General features: G+C 35.6%; 1 protein-coding gene across 1 annotated transcript in view; it reads right to left on the bottom strand.

The window, feature by feature from the left end:
- The window catches only part of LOC140148450 (plexin-A2-like), a 49,759-nt gene that overhangs the window by 21,938 nt on the left and 4,922 nt on the right, over positions 1-22,899 (bottom strand). The window contains exons 3-17 of the mRNA XM_072170398.1: positions 13,111-13,326; positions 11,813-11,944; positions 11,172-11,284; positions 10,830-10,959; positions 7,571-7,742; positions 7,307-7,403; positions 6,892-7,012; positions 6,601-6,741; positions 5,735-5,839; positions 5,204-5,306; positions 4,878-5,077; positions 4,569-4,717; positions 3,230-3,347; positions 1,641-1,777; positions 61-231 (exon numbers count right to left, since the gene is read on the bottom strand). Coding sequence (XP_072026499.1) covers positions 61-231; positions 1,641-1,777; positions 3,230-3,347; positions 4,569-4,717; positions 4,878-5,077; positions 5,204-5,306; positions 5,735-5,839; positions 6,601-6,741; positions 6,892-7,012; positions 7,307-7,403; positions 7,571-7,742; positions 10,830-10,959; positions 11,172-11,284; positions 11,813-11,944; positions 13,111-13,326 — 2,105 coding nt within the window. The remainder of the gene's footprint in view (positions 1-60; positions 232-1,640; positions 1,778-3,229; positions 3,348-4,568; positions 4,718-4,877; positions 5,078-5,203; positions 5,307-5,734; positions 5,840-6,600; positions 6,742-6,891; positions 7,013-7,306; positions 7,404-7,570; positions 7,743-10,829; positions 10,960-11,171; positions 11,285-11,812; positions 11,945-13,110; positions 13,327-22,899) is intronic.

The raw sequence follows: 22,899 nt of genomic DNA on the forward strand, positions 1-22,899 counted from the left end.
TTTTTCAGCAATTGTATAAAAACCGATATATTGAATATATTTATATGAAAGTGAACTTACGCTTTAAAAGCCTCGTTCGGTTGAACCCTTATAATAACAGGGTTATCTTTATACTCATATTCATCTAGAGACGTTCTTTCTGCTTCATCATAGGTCATTTTAACTTGAGCTTTGTAACCTGAGACTGCAGAGCCTGTAGAACAGGTGAGTTCTGTGTCATCAGCAGCAACACTAACAAGAGACGTAAAAGCGGTAAAATCAATGAACACACATACGGTATTTAAAAAATGCTTTGTCGCCACTTTTAATAAAAGTTCCATTTCAGGTGGTAACTTTTGATTCAGATATGACCTGAAAACCACACGTGAGATTATGTTATGTGGCTTCTGAAAGACTCAACATAATATTGAATTAAATATTGAAACATTTTGTAAACTTAAATTGGAAATGATGTTTTAGGCGTATATGGGGGAAGGGGGTGAGAGTAAATCCCCCACCCAATATTTTGGTAAGGGGGATGGTCATACAGTCATCCGCCAATGTTGACACCTGTATGTGGCTTTCAGACCAAGTTAACCTCATATTTGTCCATTTTAGCCTAAAAAGTTTCCCGCAAATCTGTTCCACTTTTGCAGCATATGTCACCAGTTTAGCTTCAATATGGCAAAGTTTTGTAAAAAATTTGCCAATTTCATATTATAAGATCGATTAAACTTTTACCGATCTTATGAAATATCGACACAATAAAAAGTCGATTGAAAATTTGTATGTTATTAAAAACTTTGAGATTAATCAAGTAATACACTGTATGTCACCATAACTAACACTTTTGATTTTTTTTCTTTTTAAAATGAATTTTACTAAATTTTCTTGTACATGTTGAATGTTTTGAATGTATTGGTATTTATGCACCTGCGGATATATAGGGATGGTATGCTGTCTTCTCCATTCTCTAGTCTGGATTGTGTGTTTTCTTTTCAATCGTTATGCTTAAAGTGTGTATGTTTTTAATAATTGCAATAAAGATGGAAATGATCAAGTAAGATAATATTGTTTTAATAGAGGCTGTCATTTTCTTCGAAAGAGGTGGATCTCAAACATATAATTTTTCATAAAATTACGAAAGTGATTATGACTAAATGTCTTTTAACATATCGGCCAAAATTTCATTTACTATGTACTATGTATATAAAGAGCTTATTTTTAAACCGTGTTAAGTCCACAACCCCATGTGTCTCATTTACTTGAGTGATACAATATACAAATCACAGTATTGTTACTGTGCATCCATCCATTGTTTGCTTATAATGGTGCATCCAACTGAAATTATAATACATCCCATTGCAATATTGCACAGGTAAATCAGAAACATGGGTTTGTGGACTTAACACGGTTTGGAAATAAGCTCTTCATATGTAGAATACATGTTCTGACCATTTTGAACAATTTGATTTGTTCTGTATGTGCGGAAGGGGCGGGTTATTACATTTTTTTATCCCGAGATAGTGGGTCATTACAACATTGACCTTGGTCACTGACATATTTGGGGCCAACTCTTCAATTGATACAGGTAAATGGTACTTATATTTCCTTTCATTAATACAATATTTCAATTAATTAACTTATTGAATTAAACTCACCTTTCTAAACCACATGCTGTGTTTCCTATGAGTATTTGCATATAACGCCCGGTCACTAAAGAAGTACCATTTATTTTCAATTTAGTTCCACCAGCTTCAGGACCAAACAATGGACTAAAGGCAAGGACCGCTGGATCCTGTGAAAGCAACAATTTAAACCAGTTGTTATATTAAATGAACATTCGAAGCAATCTAAGGCTGCTATAAACAACATGACTGATCTGGTTTTGTTGAAAATACAGGGTATCCCAAAAGTATCGATAACATTTGAAACGTTCATAACTATACAGCAACCGACAACAAAGATAGAAAACAAAGTAGAAAAAACTCGTGCAATTATTTTGACACCAAACATATATGCCAACTAATATAATAAATAATATAAGGTGGAATAGTTGGTCATATTACACACAAAACTATACAATAAGTTTACAGCACATCTCCTGATCTCAAGTATCCAAGTGCTATCTCCTCTCGACATCTAGACTAAATCCCCCATTCAATTCAATTTCAATATTAAACAGTTATCGTATTGTAGACTATCAAGGTGATATAAGACCAAGAAATGTGAACTTATGCTTTGATTTTATTTAGAAATCAAGCCAGTAAAAGCCATCTTTTAAAGTTGTATAATATTCCATCCTTCAATTGAATATATGAATACAAAAGCCACCTAAGTCCATACTTTGGCCAAATTGAGTTAAGCATGGGAAATTGTTGCTATACATAGGCCTGTCATATGCATGAAAGAACAACTCAAATTCATTATCTGTGTCTATTGGGCATGTGAAAAATAGCATGTATGAAAGAATCACCCAATTCCATGATTTGAGTCTTGTAACACATTGATTGAATCCAGCATGTATAAAAGTCCACTTGTAACACATTAATTGCTAGAGAATGACTTTTGAACAAAAAATGGGTTTAATAAAGGAAAATGCGTGGTTTATATTACATAGCAGAATGCTTATCAACATTATACATACCTGTGTGCTTTATTTTGTATTATCTTACTAGTGGTAATCTCATTCTAACATTGTTGTCTTTGTATATGATTCAAAAACCACCTAAGTCCAAAATTTAAAATGAACCCCACGAAGTCCCTGAAATGCTAATCGTCATACCTAATACAGGTTAATCCACTCATTTGCACGTAAAACTTACCATATTGACCAGGTAAATCTAACTGAAGGAATTAAAATGATACACGGGTTTTTCTCTCAAAATAACTTCGCATGGACTTAGGTGGCTTTTGTATTCATGTATTCAATTATCTGATCTGTCATAGGACATAACTCTCAATAATTCACAGTGGATAAGGAAAGACGAGAAGGTCAACATTGAACATCAGTGTTGTTCTTCTTATTGTAACTACAAGCCCAGCGAAAACAATCGGTTGTTTTCCATGAAAAGTGTTCCAAAGTCTAGGCATATTATAAAAATTAAATGTACTGAGATGTTGATGCGTCTAATGCACTCCCCCTTCGGGGCTCGTGCATTAGACGCATTAATATCTCAGTACTCGTGCATTATTTTGTACAATTTCACTCCCAACAAGTGAGACGCATTTATTAACCTATAATTCATACCTTATAGGCAAATTTTGTACCAGGCTCATTCATTTGATCCATGTTATCGATTCCAGTAACAGTGATCACTACATCTTCCGTTACCACAGCCCCGCTCATAGATGTAATACATAACAATCTAATGATGAAAGATAGAAACCTGATGTAATTTAGGTTAAACGTACATACCATATTAGTTGTTTGTGCTGTTGGCAACTTTATTTAAGTTATCATAGTTGAGTAAACGGGACCGGGAGCCGGGAGTAAACGGAAGAGGTTATAATGGTGAAGATGGTTAGCTCCTGTCATTTTAAAGAAGCTAAACTTTTGAATATGAGTCCAGACCTGTGGTAAGGTAAATTCTATTACACTACTCAATCTACACGATTTTGTTTCATACAATTATAGTTACCATTGACTTAACCCAACTAACAAAACGATTTCGCCCAAGGTCAGAAAAGGATGACAGAAAACCTTTAAATTTCGGGTTATATAAAAGGTATAAAACTTTTTAATAACATGTTATTTTAAAAGTGTTGACAAAATACCGAAGAATACAGTCTACACTACTCAATCTACACGATTTTGTTTCATACAATTATAGTTACCATTGACTTAACCCAACTAACGAAACGATTTCGCCCAAGGTCAGAAAAGGATGACAGAAAACGTTTAAATTTCGGGTTATATAAAAGGTATAAAACTTTTTAATAACATGTTATTTTAAAAGTGTTGACAAAATACCGAAGAATACAGTCTACAAGCATTGTGCTTCTACATAAGGGTTGAGACAAAAGGCAGAACCCTCCACCAAACATTATTGGGAGTTTGAGCAGCTACATTACTGTTACTGATACTGCCGGCTGTACAAACATGTATTCTTGCAAGATCAATCTATTGTCATGTTTTTGTGAAGGGTGTCTGCTTTTCGTCTCTTTCGTCAACAAAACATTTAGAGGCATTATGCTTATAAGCGGAATTCTGTGATATTTTGGTAAACGTTTGCACCCAACAATTTTTACAATAACATTTTTGAAAATGTTGTTACTATGTTTTTCATTCAAAAATGTTTTGATTTTGTTGATTTAAATTAGTCCTAAAGGGGATGGTCAATGATGGACTTATTGGCCTTTCGACCATCTCCTCCATAATTGTCTTTGTATTATTTTATGTTTAGATGTGTAATTTCAGTGCATTTTGCTTGGTTTTTTTTTTATTATGGAAATAAAGAATCATTCATTCATTCATTCATTCATTCATTCATTCATTCATTCATTCATTCATTCATTCATTCATTCATTCATTTACTTATTTTAGGTTTAAAAGAATACATTACTTTTATCATGATATATCAGCTTACCGCTGGCTCATTTCATAGGTGTCCTTGTCCAAGTCGCACGAGCGTCCTGCTACCATGACCGATTTGATGGTATCGAACCCTCTACCGAGGTCGGTGCCGTTAATATCTATAAGAGTGTTACCTTGGATCGGACCAGATGGAGGCCATATCTAAAAAGAAAGATGAGTATAATTAGTTACATTGCTATTATCTATCTTTCTCTTTCATATTTAACGAAGTGGATATGAGATTAAAATTATGTGAACTTTAAGCAAATATGCTTACTGTATACAGAATCAAATGCATATATGTAAACAGTTGCCAGCTTACCGAAGTGATGACAGGACTTGGACAGTTCTCGTTTCCAGATTCCCTTATCAAAGATCTAGATTCAATACAGTTTGGGTGATCTTCCACTGCACACAACTTGGAATCAATGCACCATCCACATTGAAGTTCTGGCCTGGTAGTTAGTCCAGAAACACAGCGACTACAGTCAGGACGATCAACTTCGCACTTGAACAGGGTAACTACAGAAGGGGAAAATGGTATAATTCGAATAATGGAGCATGATCTGGATATTGATTGAATTACTACAAAACTAACAAGTCAAGTCAAGTCAAGTCAAGTAACTGATGGATTGTCGTTAAACTAACCTTGAAAAGCATACTCATCATCAATCGTTCTTCGCGTTCCTCCCCAATTCCAATGCAAGGTCAGATTTACCGTCAATTCCTGAATATTGGCCATGTATACGTGCTTTGATCGGAAATGTAAAAAGAGACATAATGTTGAAATCTCTGAATCTAGCTGGGACATCTAGAGGGATAGCGGAAATAGGCACAGATATGTAATTTATTTTTGTTCTTTTCATGATCCACATATAAAATGGATAAACGAGTGAAAAAACATTCTGTCAACATGATTACGTCAATTTCATGACATTACTAGTTTCTGATTATGATTATTTTTCACTTTAAAAAGGAAGTTTAATAAAAACTAAATAGGATAGAAAACTAAGGCATGACATTGATAACCTGCCACATCCTACAAACCTACAAATTGAACCATTTCCTTATGTGGCCCACATCAATGCACTGTATACTTCCTCCTCGCCGCTATTGGGAACACTAAAAAAAAAAAACTTAACAATTTTTTAAAGAACGGAGTTCAGAGCCCAAACTCACATTTGTCCCCTGACAGCGTACGAGGTCCATGTTAACGGTATGCCTTACTGCAGGAATTTCAACTTCTTTTCCTTCAATGTACAGTATACATAGGTAGCTATCCACCTGTAATCAGGGTATATCATAATCACAAAGTATAAAATGTGACATAGCTACTGACTCACAAAAATATCAGCCGATATACTTAAGTGATACATAAGAGGCCAACATTATTGCAGTTTTTTAGAAAAGCATGTACGAAATAACCATTTTAGGGAGATTCATCTCGCATGTTATAAAATATCGTTAAACTTTCATATGAACTCCCCCCCCCCAGTAAACACAATATTTTGAAAACGTAAAACACTTCCAAATACTTGTTTTTGTATTTAAATGTATTAAATACCCCCAAAAGGTTTTTAAAATATTTGAACTCGAACTCCATTAATAATTTGTTTAATTTTGACAAAATATTGCTGTTAAATTGTAAACATTTAAACAACATGTTTACAAATACAAACATTTTTAGAATATTTTAAAAAGCGGCATGAAAACTGTTTATATAACTAAGGAACCTTTTTGTGCCCACTTGACGTGAAAACATCGTGTTTGCTAGGTTGTTATCATGTATGCCCAGGAACAGATAGATTACATATAAGGTATTCAGATAAACATTTAAGCGTTCCAAACTTGATGTTTGAGACCCAACCTCCACGTTTAAATATACTTATAGTCAGTGGAGGCGCCAGGAATTTTTCGGGGGGGGCATGGGGGGCATGGGGGGCAAAGTGAATGGGGGGGGCAAAGTGAATCCCCCCCCCGTAGCGCCGCCACTGTTTATAGTTTGAAAAAGACACTATTATGTAAAAATGATATTTTTAACATACTGGCACTAGGTTCACATCTGGTAAGTTGAATACTGTGATGCCAATCTCCCGTTCTGGTCCTACCGCCAAAAGAACCTCTTCATCAAGCATTTCAAGCTGCGCGCATTCATCTGCACCTTGGCGAGGTCCTGGAACGTGGTGCTGTAAAATCAGATTTTCTGGTTAATAATATTTTATTTAATGTCTATTGAACATGACGTAAAGGTGTATCATTATTATTGTTATTATTTTACTTTCTTTCTTCGCTACTCTTCATGTTGTTGTCGTTATCATACCTGGAACATGACTTACCTCCATGCCTGCTATGAGTGTATTGTCAGTGTCATCAGGACATAGGCTCTTGTCATGAGAGCATACATCGCCATACACACACCACACACAATCCCAAACACTCCTTGCACAATCTAGGCATCTTTTTAAGAAATAATAATAATAATAATAATAATAATAATAATAATAATAATAATAATAATAATAATAATAATAATAATAATAATAATAGGCCTAATAACAATAATAATGATATAAACAGACAGAGAAACGTCAGAACAAATATCCGCATCTTGTTAGTGGTTACCCCGGGCTTGTTACACTGACCGTCGATCACATTATTGTCCTCTAGATTTGTTATCATGTTTCAATTACAATTTTGATACCGTCAAAAAAAGTACAAGTAAAATAAGTATCGGCTTTAAACTATGCTTACCTTTCATGAGTCGCGCATTCAAAGAATGTATGATTTGTGTCGACAAACTTAACTCCAGTTTCAGTTGAACGAATAGACAAAAGCGTCGTGATATGATCTGTAAACATGGTAAACAAAGTGATAATAACTAATGCTCTTGATATAAACAGCGTATTCAAGGTATTATTATCATAATAACTAATTAGCCTATTATCATAATCATAATTACAGCTACTAATAACGAAATTGATTTTACATGCTAAGCGTTTGTTGCCTCTAACTCACCTCTTCCATCGGGTATTTCTGGTAAATCATTAGTAGGGGGCGTCATACAAACTAGATCGTTGTCGGATTTTGTTGCCATGGAGGGTAAGGAATGAGTGTCTCCGTAATCAAAGACACACTCATAGTCTGTACTTGGCGCTAGATCAGGAAGCTGCTCGACCGTCACAGTTATCTGTTTGAAACGAAAGTTTGGTGTTTCATAATTTACGTATTCGACAACATTTATTATAATTTAGAATACCCAAACCTCATTCTGGGCATAATTTTATAAAGATGTGGTAAAGTAAAAAGCTATAAAATATAGTATAAATCATGCACAATATGTCATCGATTAACTATTTTTGTGAACTTAACGAAACACCATTATTATCATGTATTGCAAATATATATGTACAGCTTTATATAATAATTCGTATATTTAATTCAGTATATTATTATTATTGGGCTATTCCAGATGTATTCCGCACCCCCCCCTATGGAAGACATTAAAAAAAATACAATTCCAGCTGGAATTGAGATGTATCTAGAATTCCAGCAGTCATTTTTAGCAAAGATTCCGGCTGGAGGGTATGGAAGACATTGAGATTAGGTGAAATTCCGGCTGCTAAAATAAACGAAAAAACAAGAGTGGGGATTGTGAAAGGCCATGATGTGCCTATGGAAGACATTCACATTTCTTAATATTCCGGCTGGAAAATGGTCAAAAATGCTCCAATTCCAGCAGAATCTTCACTTATGATCACCATCTCGATTAACCTATGAAAGACATTTACTTGAATTCTGGCTGGAAACAAAAAATGTTCTAATTCCAGCTGGAACCCTATGGAAGACATTTACATTTACGTGAATTCCGGCTGGCCATATTAGACATATTACCACAATTCCGGCAGTGTCTTCCATGGGTTTTTCCTGACATGTGAATTCCGGCTGTTTATAGCCCCGAATTCCGGAAGTGTCTTCCATAGGGGGGGGGGGTGCGGAATACATCTGGAATAGCCCATTGTTGTTGTTGCTGTTATTATTATTATTATTATTATTATTATTATTATTATTATTATTATTATTATTATTATTATTATTATTATTATTATTTCATTTTTATTACTCTCTTTATTATAAATCGTATAATAATTATTATTATCAATTTTTCAATATTACTATTCTATTGTTATGCATGTACATTTTTTGTATAAAGCATTTTATGAGAAATATGTGAATAAATTTGATTTGAATTGAATAACAATAACTTTACCTATAGCATAGGTTAAGACATATTGCAACATGGCCAATGTGCAGATATTTTCCACAATTAAACAAGGAAACTAAAATGGTAGTTTGTTTTCATGATAAGTTTTTTATGTATTGTTGTTCTCAGGTATTATTACTATTATTTCTACTTGGTTAACTTCCCTTCGACGTGTGTTGACATCAAGGAAGAGGAAACAAATCTCAAAAATCAAGTTCAATTGCTGTGACAATAGTGTCTGGTGCCCTTGGTTAATACACCACAAAAGGTAACACAACAATGAAATGAATTAGAATTGACAAATTCCTAGTCATGACAAAAGTATATGAACCCGGAAAGTTTAATACATTCCACTGGAGCGTGCCTTGTTGTTAGGTAGGTATGATGTATTCTTTGCAACTATTTCCATTATGACAAATGGGACAGTCCCCGTTCAAACCCACAGGTGACATGTCAGTATTCAACTTCCAGACCTTTGCTGATGTTAATTTTGCTTTATGAGTATACAGTCATGTAATTCATCGTAACATTTGTTTGATTGTCATATCATAATAATGCTACTGAGGTTTTCGCTACTTCTGACTATGATATTAAAATTTTGTTAGAGGCAATGAAATGTATTTATATTATATGCCGCGGCTCAATTGGGATTTGGGAAGCCACAATAGCGTAGCCACCGGGGAGTGCCTCCTGACAAAATATGAAAGAAAAAGGTGCCCCGCTGACAAAAAATGAAAGAGAAAATCAGGAGGGCAAAGGAAAAGAAAAGGGAAAAAGAGCCCCTTTTCTACCAAAATTCACCCCGATCATGGGCCAGAATAGTGTAAAATACAAAATACATTGTACGGATAAAGCCCTTTATATCCTGGGCGAAAATAGTGTAAAATACCAATTTTTTGAGCACTATGCGCGCACATCGTCCAAATAAAGACTTTTTGGAAGCTCTAAGACATACAGTCTCTATGTATTGTATGATGCAACTGTAATTTTTGTTCGTCTGTGCCCCCGAAATTTTATTTTGCCCCCCTTCCCCCACCTGACCAAAAAAGCTAGCTACGCCCTTAGCCGAAAGGCAGGGGAGCTAGTTTTAAAGTCAAAAGTTAGATCAAAAATTGTGACAGTCACAATGTGAGAGGAAGCATAAATTATAATACGATCAATTACATTTGCTATGTGACGAGAAATTGTTTGAAGGGTAAGGAACATATTTGACGACACTCCGAGTTGGAGAGGGAGCGATTCATTTTTGGCATACTATTCAGAAATATTCCCCTACCAGTGGCACATACATTATTGCAGTCTCCTTAGGTAAGGTATGTTCGTGCACATGTTCACTAGGACAGTACCTTTCCGTGTTTCCACATGTGTGCGTAGTTTTGCCAAAGTTCACTTAACCACTCGAAAGTATGAAACAGACGTTAAATGTAACCAAATACACATTATCAGTAATTTACCCGCATTCAATATCAACATCAATTAAATCAATACACGAGCAATTGGTATAAGAAACGTGTGCAAGTTCCAAAGACAATGAATTCATTAAAACATACGTGTACTTAGTAATTAACATACTTAGTGATTAATTAACATCGTCTTATTTTCCATATTGAAATGTAATTATATTACTATAGTCGAAAGAGTCACCAGTATATAACATTGTAGTGAAGCAACAAAGCCAAGGTCAAAATGTAACGCATGCATGCCACAAACTCAAGTACTAAACATCTCAAAAAAAGTAACTGACCCCCTTAAATAATGACCATTATTCAAAAACGGGTAATTGTATTACAAATCTGTAAAAAAAGTTGGAAGCAGAATTTATTTCTGCACATTTTGACACCTCATTTGTAGCAATTGAATATAAACGTCACAGTGTACATTTAAATCAATGAAGCCCAAGATTTGAAAGTTGCAGTAAATTCTATTGATTTTGCATACAGTGTAATGGAAGGAAATCAAGTATCAAAAATATAATATAGTGTTTGGTATTGGGCAGTTTGTTGCTATACTTACTTCTTGTGGTACGGTGTATGGTTGACTGTCATATGGTGTAACAGAGCTAATTTCCAAACACTGTGCTTCATTGTATGATAACCAACGAGTAGATACATCTGGCAGGAGACAGTCAGTTTTACGCGTACATCTAAAACGAAAACAATTTGAAATAAAACTGCACTATGAAACACTTAAACACAAATTATTTGTAATGCTATATGCATGCAAGGGGGAATACAATTTATACACCTTTTAAGGATTAATTATCGCATCATTTAGATGCCAAATTTTATGTAAAATTTACTGTGATCAAATATAGATAAAATATATTGTTGTACATAATAACGTATTCTTACTTACGTTCTAGTAAGACTACACCATCCGCAATATGGATCACCATCTTCCTCCGTAGCACCGATGCAGTCCATACATGTTGTATAATGGACACAGTTTTCAACGCGTAGTTTGAATATCTTTTATATGTAAAAATGATAAGAAAAACAAAATTTGACTAGAATGTATGTATCGGATGATAAATAGCGAAGTAAAAAAATTGTTCCGGAAACAGGGGTGTCTTATAATGGCCATTTAAAAGGGCATTTCGTGATCCACAGCCTCATCCCCCCACTTTTCTCAAAAAAAGTTGAGATTTTTATATCACTGGAAACAAGTGGCTACATAATGTTTATGTACAAAATATTTCTTGCAGATTAATTCGTTTAGCAAAGATATCGTGAAATTTGAATTTCGTTCTGGTGCACCAGAACGAAATTACAACGTATTGTCTATGGAGCAGTGTAATACACATAATCATTCATAACTCGCAAACGCAATATCGGAATCAACTGAAATCTAAGGAATATGCTTTTTTTCGTGGATATGTACTGAAAAATGTCATAAAAAGAGGATGCTAGGATCACGAAATACTCCTTTAATTTCGATAATTTTTGTTTAGATAAAGACTTCGAAAAGAAGACTTCCTTAAATCTGTTCAATATTACCTTTTTTTCAGTAAGTACTGTCAGATGTTGTGTACCGTCTTCGGTTGTTTTCAGATGATCATCACTTAGTACAGGGCTACCTAGACTAAGTGTCTCGTACACCCTGCTGGTACTGCCACCTCTAAGATGATACTGTTTAGAAAATTTGAAGCATGTAAATGAGATTTGAATAAATTATCATCAGAAAGTATAACATGATTGTGTTTCTTAAAATAATGATGTGTGGTTGTTGGGTGTGTGGAGTGTATGTTCGCATTTTAAAATGTGTACACCCCAACCCACCCTCATTCACACACACCCCCACACCCCTATATACGCCCCCGCTACGACCTCACAAATGCTAATTTGTAAGGTATTGTGAGCCACATAATGTTATGTTGGGAGGTACACAGAGGGAAAGCTGCACTGCTGCTGGCGGCCCGGGGGAGGGGGGCACTCAACTTTGGAAGTGACGGGTATGTGCCTACCGGAGTCGCGAAGTAGGGGCCTATCGGGTACAAAGCGTTATTTTTTTAAAAAGGGGTCATTGGGTACAAACAATAAAAAAGGGGGTCATTGGGTATGAATTTCAAAAAGGAGTCATCGAGTATAAGATTTTAAAAAAAAAGGGTCATCGGGTAGAAAATTTTGAAAAAATGGAGCAAAATTTGACAGTTTCGGCATTTTTTTGTTGCATTTTGATGATGCTATTCTAGAAAAAAGGGGGTCATTGAGTAGCCGCAACCAAAAAAAGGGGGGTCATCGGGTATGGCTTTTAAAAAAGGGGGTCATCGGGTATAGTCGACTTCAAAGAGGGGCCTATTGACAGGCACATACCGTCACTTCCAAAGTTGAGTGCCCTCCCCCCCCCCCCCGGGGCTGGCGGTACTGGACATCAATGTGTACATCAAAATGCATGACCAGATCAGTGAAGCCATTTGATATACCATTTTGTACACAAATTTGACCCAATATGCAAATTCGCGAGGTGAGATGGACATTTTTTTGGGAATTTCGATGAGCTGGGATGTATGCCCGCCTCTTGTCCCCTGACACGGCCATAATGGCACTTTGTCATCTCTGAAATGGAGCAAGCTGGGATTCACGGGATGGGTCGGGCCTTATAGGTGGGCCCGGACAATTTCTTGATGCTCACTAAAGCTAGATCTGGTAATTTCAAACGCTTACTTGTTACCCATGGTCAAATATTTTGGGGGTTGCGCGCGCCACCCTTGCCACCCCGCCCGGGCCACCCCGGTTCCACCGTCCCTGTGTCCGGAAGTTCTAAGCCCTCGTTATCATATAGTAAGAAATTGTACCTTCACAAGTTGTCCTGTTGAGGTACCAATGAAAGCAAGTGTGTGTTCCTCTTCTATGGTAGTAATGATTGATGACACAAGAGTTGATGGCCATTCTATGATTGCAGTTGATTGGACAGATTCAGTCAGTTTGCCTCGAGCATGGGCGTAGTTCAGAGCATTGCATTTTTGCTGATCAGCAAAGTCCGTCGTGTCGAACATGTTTGGATCTAATCCCTAAAGAAAGGTGAAACAAACATACACATGTGTAGAGGGCGAACTTCGCTATTCCGAAGGTTCGCTATTCCGAAGGTTTGCTATTCCGAAGGTTCACTATTCCGAAAATTAAAAAGGTTCTCTATTACGAAGGTTCTCTATTCCGAAAACAGAAAAGGTTCTCTATTCCGAATATGAAAAAGGGTTCTCTATTCCGAATATGAAAAAATGGGTTCTCTATTCCGAAAACGAAAGAAGGTTCTTTATTCCGAAATTAGTCACCGTGTTCTCTACTCCGAATATGAAAAAAGGTTCTCTATTCCGAATATGAAAAAAGAGTTCTCCATTCCAAAATCTAAAACAGGTTCTTTATTCCGAAATGAGGCCCGTAAAGAAAAGAGCTTAGTGAGTATGTAAAACAGCTTAATAAGCAAAGAAAAGATACCTTAATGGACCCATAAAAAGAGACCTTGGAGGGCCTGTAAAAAGCAAAGAAGAGATACCTTAGGAATAATGGACAAGAAAAGAGACCTTTGTTGGCCCGTAGACCCTAAAGCAAAGACAATATGCATTATTACAAGGTATCTTTTCTTAAACTTTTACGGGCCCCTGAGGTCCCCTTTCTTTGCTTTTACTGCCCCATAGTAAGATATGTTTTCTTCACTTTTTACGGGCCCCCTAGGGGCCCGGGGTAACGCACCCGGTTACCACCTTTGTCGGCGGCATTGGATGTAGGCCTACATAAGGCCAAAAAAAAAGTGTTTGTTTGCCCAGACATGGGGTAGAAAGGAGTGGGTCGGTAGGTCGATTTCCGATTTTTTTTTGTCTTAGATCTGTACACGTGTTGCAGCAAGTGGGGTAAGAGAAAATATACAACATTCAGCCTAACATTTTGTACTTGTGATAAACTTTAATTATAGATTAATGAACGTGTATTAACTTATTGGGAGATAAAAAAATAATAATGCATGCGCGCTGATGTTGATGCGTAGCGCAAGTGCATTATTTTGTCTAATTTCTGAAGCAACGAGTAATACGTGTTCATTAACCTATTTGAATAGTATTTCAAACACGAGAAGAAGAAAAATGTGATTTTGGATGTTTTTATAACAAAACTATCACTAAACTTGTTGCAAAATATGACCAAATATAAATGTATCAACCCGCCCGAAAAAAATCCTATGCTATGCGATAGCATGTGAAAGCACTGCGGGTAGTACGCAGATTGCACATAATTTTCTAACCGCTTTTCTGATTTGATATAGGAGTGTATGAAATTCAACCTTACCATATAGAAATGGGCCTGGAGTACAAAATCCCAGACCATACTGTATTTGTCATGCTTGGTTCTCTATATTGATGTTGATTGATGGTAATAATATTGTTGGCATGGTTGGGGAGGGCTAAATGTGAAAAATGAAACTGTGATTGCCAGGAATATTAACTTTCAAGTGTCATTTGGCATTTTTATGGGGAAAAACATGATTTTCTTTATTTTTATATCATTGTAAAAAAAAAAAAAAAGTGTATGATGTTTTTTGATTTTTTGGGTCGGTCGTGTCTGGGCAAACAAACACTTTTTTTTTTTGGCCTAATGGTAAAATTATGTTGAATTTTCAATTTGACTGATTGGTAATACTTGATGACCATGCATGATGACGGTGAGGTGACTACCTTATATGCAAATTGTATGCAAAGTAGCTAATTTTCTATTGTTCTTCACGTGCAAAACATTACAAACTCCACAGTTACAAACCTCAAACTATTCTCTACCTTTACAAGTAATTAGAGGAACTCAAGATAAAAAACACACCAAAAAACACATGACACATTGGTAAAGCGGAATTGGTATTCGGAATAGAGAACCTTTTTCATATTCGGAGTAGAGAACACGGTGACTGGTTTCGGAATAAAGAACCTTAATTCGTTTTCGGAATAGAGAACCCATATTTGAATATTCGGAATAGAGAACCCTTTTTCATATTCGGAATAGCGAACCTTTCTATTTTCGGAATAGAGAACCTGTTTGTGTTTTGGGAATTTTCGGAATAGAGAACCTTCGTAATAGAGAACCGTTTTTTCGGAATAGCAAACCGTGGAATATTTTCTAAGCACCATGTGGCCTGTACACAAATCTGAAAGATGAAGGTCAGCCAAATCCAATGATACTTGGGTCTTAGTCTAGTTAGGCCAGATGGTTCACAACTATGATAGTAAAAAAATCAGGTGACCCCCCCTGGGGGAAATTCCATGACCCCCCTAAAATTGGTCCTCTTTTGATCTGCCTCAGAATAGAGGTTATCCACTTCACTCATGTGTGACTTCTAACAAAAGGCGCTGGTTCCCGTAGTATTCTTCATTCATACCAATTCAATGCACGACCTCGGAGTTACCTGCATGACTTTGGCGGGCTATTTTGAAACAATGATGGTTGCACATGCAGGGACTTCTTCTGAAAGTCCTAAACAAGGTATAGCATTCGTTGATAGGATATGCAGCTTATAGAACACGGATAACCTCTATTGATATAGCTTAAAAATGAACAACATTTGACATCATTAAAATGTACTTTGAAATAACCTGGGTCTCAAGCAATGCTATAGTTTCAGTTGGATGAAAAAGCAAACGCATAGTAACAATTACTGTGTGGGCTTTGTTCCCGAAAGAGAACAATAGCGTGCATATTGTTATGCAGCATTGTTATGGTAAGTGATAGTACAACTCATTGTTGCTAATGTCAAACTTGTCAAAGTGATTGTGATTGTATGATGAGAGCACGATAAAGTGTCCGCTTCATTTACCTACGTCATCAGTCAAACGGGGGGAGAACACGTACGCTTCAAACGGAGGAAGAACACGTACGAGGCTGAACTTTACCCACACAATTTCTCCTTTTTCAGGAGAAATACGCACAAAAAAATTGCAACAAGTGTCAACTTGTAATGTAATAATTATTCTCTTCGAATAGAGATAAACTTGTTTTTGCTATAGACCTGCCCTTTAACGTTTGGCCATATCGCCGTTGTTTAGTCTCAAACAATCAAACGCGCCGTTAGGTAGCGCGTATGTATCTAGGCATATATGAATGTAAATTATTGACCAAATACAGCCAACAATGGGATATTTGGTCATTAAAAAGTCACTTCTAGGTAAAAACTTGCACTCAGTTGTTATTAATAATCTACATACTGATGTTATATAATATTTTCTTTCTGAATAATACAGATTGTAAATAGTATTAGACAATATTAATATGCTCATTTTGAATTTGTTGATTTACGAACTAATGCTAAATGCAATATTTTAAAGACCCCTCATAATAAATTGGAAAAAGATACCACAATAGAGAAAGCATTTTTCTATAGGCAAAGGATGGGAAATATTTATCTAAAAAGGTCATATCAAACTCAGCCTGAATAAAGGCAATAATTAGGTTATAAATTAGGTAAAATTTGCATTTTTTCTCATTTTCGACATTTTGAAAATACGGCTATATTGATTTTATGAAAAATCCACCTTAATGAAATTGCTGGCTTCTGCAAATTTGTGAGGAGATTCACCAATATATGTATTTTCAATACCAATTTGTTTAGGACCTGTTGAGTTATGGAGTTTCCTACAATATTTCCTGCTTTTTAAAACATATTTCAGGTGATTTTGGAGCGATTTTTAGGGGGTGGTCATATTTTTTAACGGGGGGGGGGGAGGCTCCAGAGAATTTTTAATGTCGTGATTGGAAAGTGTTATCAAAACCTATCAATGTCCCAAAATATTATTGATGGCGGCCGACCTTCATCTTTTACGTCTGCAGGAAATTTGAAAATATGTCACTTAATTACATTCGGAATAGCGAATGGTAAAATTACACGTTCGGAAAAGCGAACCTTCGGAATAGCAAACCTTCGGAATGGCGAGAGGACCCTCATGTAGATTATTACATGTTAAATCTAGGCTATTAAGGGCTCGGATAGCGACGTTTTCACGCATTTTTGTGGGACCTTAAAGCACATCAGACATATCGAATTGCATTTTGAATACGAGGAATGTTCTGATATCAAAAAAAATCATTTTGATTTTTTTAATGGCAAATGAATAAAATTGATATTTTTTTTAATTTAACAATCCGCGAAGTAAATTGTATAAATCTAATGATATGTACTTGAAGTGTATGTAGTTGGGATGAAAAGCCGTCCACATATGAACATTTTAACCTTTCGTATTGAAGATATTAAGTCTTTTTGGGAAAAAAGTGTATATCTTCAATATGAAAAGTCAAATTTTTAATTGATGGCCGGATTTTCATCCCGGCTACATGCACTTTAAGTATATATCATTAGATTGATAAAGTTTACTGTTAAATATCAAAAATTAAAAATTATATAATCATTTCGATTTGGATTTGGAAGATACCTTCTCTTAAATAACAGTATTGCGAACCACCAGCATACATAACTCGATGTAGAGAGTCTTTCCTATTCAGAGGAAATATTGCAAATACACACCTTATTGCCTTTTAACAATAACCATTGACACTAGCACATATCAGAGAAGATGTAAGAAAAGGAGGGAGAGCAGAATTATATCCTTGAGATAATCCCGTAGGTAATCCTGTTGCACCTATTCATAGTCCTTTATTCTCAAGTGGTGGGTTAACCAACAATTAACAATGAGAGGACATTCCTGAACCTCGTTCAGTTGGGGATGATTTGAAGTGACCGCCAATTATGACCATTTGATATTTAATACCAGCAATGTGAAAAAAAGAAAGAAATAATGTAGTGCCAAAATAATGTACCCTTTTCCGGAAGGAGCAAAGTTTAACAAGTTATAACTCCGCTTCTGCAGTACGAATGTCAGGTTATTATTTCCCAGTCTTTAAAAAAAAATGCAGGCAGAGGTGGGAATCGATCTCGGTACCTCCCGGTTAAACAGCACTGTGCAAAACCACTAAGCCAACTAAACATCTGTTGTGAGATGTGTGACATTAATCTTTGATATTGCTTAATGGAACAAATCGCGGAATTAAATCAGTAATAAAAGAAGTAGATTCTTATATAGCGGTCAAATTGGATAAAAGGGGAAATATTTGTCCCTGCTCTAAAGAAAATATAGGTTAGAAAATTATCAAATAAATTTGATTAAACATTGAGATTTTATATTTATTTCTCTCACGAGGCGGCATTATCACAGACAAACACTGTATAAGCTAAAAACTCGACCCTCATCACTAGATGCTGTCATAGCTCAATGGTAGAGCATCAGACTGCTGATATCATTATCGTTGGTTCGAGTCCTCTTGCCAGCAATGGTTATATTTATGATTTTAATGCTACGCTAAAATTTGTTCATTTTTTTCGTTTATTTATTTATTTATTTATTTATTTATTTTTGTTTATTTATGTAAATAATTTAATATATTTGAAAGAGGTATTTGAGCAATTCGAAATTTTGATTTTTTCCTATGGGGTCATTTCGAACCCCCACCCCCTCCTAAATTGCCAAACGCACAACACCTATGAGTTTGCATCATGCATGTCATCATCATAAAAATAACACATTCTATATATACCTGACGCCGGCAACTAGACTACTATAAAAAATAGTATCACATCTTTCCTGCTCAATCAAAATAATACTTGCAAATAGATCATAGTTTTATATAGACCTGTAATATCACCTGTAATATAGGTGATCATTGTTTACATGGTTTGTTATGGTTGGGATTAGTGTCCGATCTCTGTAATGTAATGTAAATGAAGCATATTGATATGCAGGAAGAATCGATCAGGGCGCTAGCTTTATTGTCCTATGAGATGTAGGGCCTAGTGCGAACTGTCCAAGCCGATTGTTCATTTAGTATCATAATCTATTAGGGAAAGATAAACACTATTCAAAATATCAATAGATAAGAAGAAAGGGATTTAGAGATTTAGAGATTTGTAATTGAGTCATGCATGATTTAACAGAAGGTTCTTTCCAAAACCAAAACGTAATGAATTGATATAAGAAGGACATTCCTCGTATTCAGAATGCAATTCGATTCGGCCGAAAAAACTTGAAAATCTAGCGATTTTCATTTGCTGCATAATTTTGATTAAAATATTATTGTCGATTAAAACCTGGTTAACAGTAAGGGGTCCTCTCCAAATTGTCCCTTTAAAAATCACGGCCCCTTTGAATTTGAATCAAACATGTTTAGAAACGTGGTGCAAGAAAAGTGTTGAATTTCTAAATACAGAATACAGATTCTATCAGCGAATGAACTGACAAAGTGCTAATTTTCTATGATGTTCAAAAGCAGTTCTAAAAATGTATATAATATATATAGTTAATACTGCCAGTTTCATGCCACATCAAATAGGGCCTATAGAGATATTTCCCCTCCAACTTCATTTTTGTCGATCAACTATTTATGCTTGTGTTTTGCATATACTTTTTGTATATAGATTCTATCAGTGAATGAACTGCCAAAGTGCTCATTTTTTATGATGAGCAAAACATACATTGTCCAACATGTTCAAAAGCACTTCTAATAACACATACTTGCAGTTTCATGCCACATCAAATAGGTCTATAAATATTTCTCCCCTCCAATTTCATTTTGTCAAGCAACTATATAATTTTTTGCATATAATTTTTGCTTATAGATTCTATCAGTGAAGGAACTGCCAAAATGGTCATTTTTTATGATGAGCAAAAACATACATTGTTCAACATGTTCAAAAGCAGATCTAATACATGTAGTACTAACACTAATTACTGATTACTATCTATAACTATAGATAAACACTTGATGTTTCCCTATTTAGTAAACTCAACCTTAACCATATGGATTGCAGTGTGGTTCAACCCATAATCAAATTCTTTTGGTATTGTTAAACTTCTAGGTCAATGTCCCCAGATATGGGGATAGGGCGCTCAAATGGGAGGTATTAATTCATTATTGCTAACCTTTAGGGTCAAACACTCTAGATTATCAGGTTAACGGGTGCTTAAAGGGGAATTTGACTACTTTAAAGGGGAGGCAAAGGGGAGACCATTAAAATACAATGGGGGAATTTAATTCCCACATCAGCAATCAACATCATGCTGGGGGAGAATTGTTAACCTTTTAGGTCAACAATTCAAAGGGATAACGGGGATTCTTAACGGGGTGATTGTAAAGTTTTAACGGGTAAATATTGGGAGCGTTGTTAAATTTCAAAGGGGATGGTCATAAAGGGGACTCAAATGGGCCTTTTGATTTCAAAGGGACAATTTGGAGAGGATCCCTAATGCAAACATAACATATTTTCAATATAATTCACTTATCACTATCAGAGCATAACTTATTCTGCAAAAAATCAATATTAAATAAAATACGTCACTATGTGAAAAGGACTAATGTCAATTTCGCCGTTCAAATGACAAATATGTCGCGCAAATACGTCAGTGTGTGAAACAGTTGCGCAAATACGTCAAAATGTGAAAAGGACAAAACACGGGACAAAACAGCAATTTTGCCGTGCAATGACAGAGTCGCGCAAATACGTAGCACAAATACGTCAGTATGTGAAACAGACATTTCAAGGTTTTGTAAATACGACATAATTAAATTAATTAATATCTTACTAATTAAGCCACTTTGAAGTATGGTTTTTGGTGAATAGAGAAGAACATAACAAACTAATAACCTAATTTTCTCAAAAATGTTTAAAAATGTCGAATACGTCAGTATGTGATACGGACGACGAATGTCTCAGGTATGGATGGCGGAATCCTTCTTAATAAGCTTTAATACGCCTAAGATAGACCTAATACGCATAACCTTAGACGTCTAAGATGCAATCTTAGACGTCTAAGAATTTCGCGGCAGACTTAAATCAACGAATCACAGGACCAGAAATCCCAAACAGCCAATCATCTTACGCGTATTCAATTATTGACCAATGAAATCTTAGACGCCTAAGATTTTACACGCCTTAGATTTCTTACACGTCTAAGATCAAATTGTAGTGATGGACGGTATCACCAATGTAATATCTCGCAAAAACTAATTTGAAGACTACTGACATCTCGTATTACAGATACCATGAGCATTGTCGATCATATAAAAGTAACAGCGGGATAATCAGTTCAGTTCAGTTCAGTTCAGTTTATATATAATTTACGAATAATTTATTGGAATTTATTCACTATTATCAGGGAAGTGCCATTATAATCCGGCAGAATTATGGCAAATTGCCGCCCATTTTGCATCAGGTGTATGTAATAGAACAAGTTGACCAAATAACATGACCACCAACCATGCCGACACAGCCTGCAACATCAGCTACACCTGGGTCTGGCTAACAACCGGGTCAACAACAACAGGCGCCAGTCACAAGTGACACCGGCCTAAACAGCGTCCGTCATACGTTTTGATCGAATTTGCGATACCATCCAGGGCGCACACCACTAAATAATCTTCCCATTGAAACACGTGTAAAAACACCGGTTTTCTTTGCTCATTTTGAGGCCTTTTGGGCTCGTTTTAAAATATTTTATGATGACCAGTCGATTGCAAATCGATGAAAGTTTAACATATGTTTCAATGTATGGGGGTTCTTCCATCTCGTTTTCCCGCTAGGATGCCGCGAACAGCGCCCTCACTGTTTTTGACATGCTCTCAAGACTGCAAACCCGATTCTGCCATTTTTAATTCGCGGACCTATTTTCTCAATAATTATAAAAATGCGACTTTTTGGCGACTCAAATTTATGCATAGGCTTTACACTTTTATTTAAGCTATAATTCGCCACTCTTTCTGATTAATAAGTCTACAGACCAGCCCAAAATACCTCAAAAAGTTTCTGTTTTTTACCGGAACTCATTAGGGTTACACAAATGGCGCATTGATTTAGTGGTGTGCCCCTTCAAGGAATTCATGATGTTCATAAAATCGAATTTTTTTATATTTTTCTTGAAATATAAAATGTTTTGAGTAAAACACTCAAGGTTTGAGTGCTCTGTGACATCCACATCAAGAGAAATGTCCTATCAAAGATACATGGTGCATTCCAAAAATGTGCATTTTCAACATTTTGACCATTTGTGCTTATTTCCCTAGATTTGCATTAAATACCAATTCTCAACATATAGTTTTAGACCGTTTATCTGCTAAAAACCGCTTTAAAATGAAAAGAAATTAGGTTTCAAAATGGCAAAGGTCTATATATTAATGATTTTACGACAATCACCCCCCCCTATAAAATAATTAATATTTGAGAGGTTTAAAGACTTGTGCCGATTTGTCACCTTAAGACAATTTTGCTTCAAATCTGAGAAATATTAGTTTTCTCACAATTTTTTTTTTTTTTTTTAACTTTGAAGGCCTCTCAGAGAATAAACTTAGCGCGACTTGCATCTAAAACGCATTAAATATATTCACTAACATAAAAACTATCTATATAAATCAAAAACCGCAATTTAATCGAAAGCCAACTTCAATTTTGGCTGAATCTCTCAAGAGCACGATTTTACGCCTAGGCCCTTCGAAGGGCGCACACCACTAAATAATCTTCCCATTGAAACACGTGTAAAAACACCGGTTTTCTTTGCTCATTTTGAGGCCTT

The sequence above is a fragment of the Amphiura filiformis genome, chromosome 3, assembly GCF_039555335.1.
Source record: "Amphiura filiformis chromosome 3, Afil_fr2py, whole genome shotgun sequence".
In the NCBI taxonomy this organism is placed as follows: Eukaryota; Metazoa; Echinodermata; class Ophiuroidea; order Amphilepidida; family Amphiuridae; genus Amphiura; species Amphiura filiformis.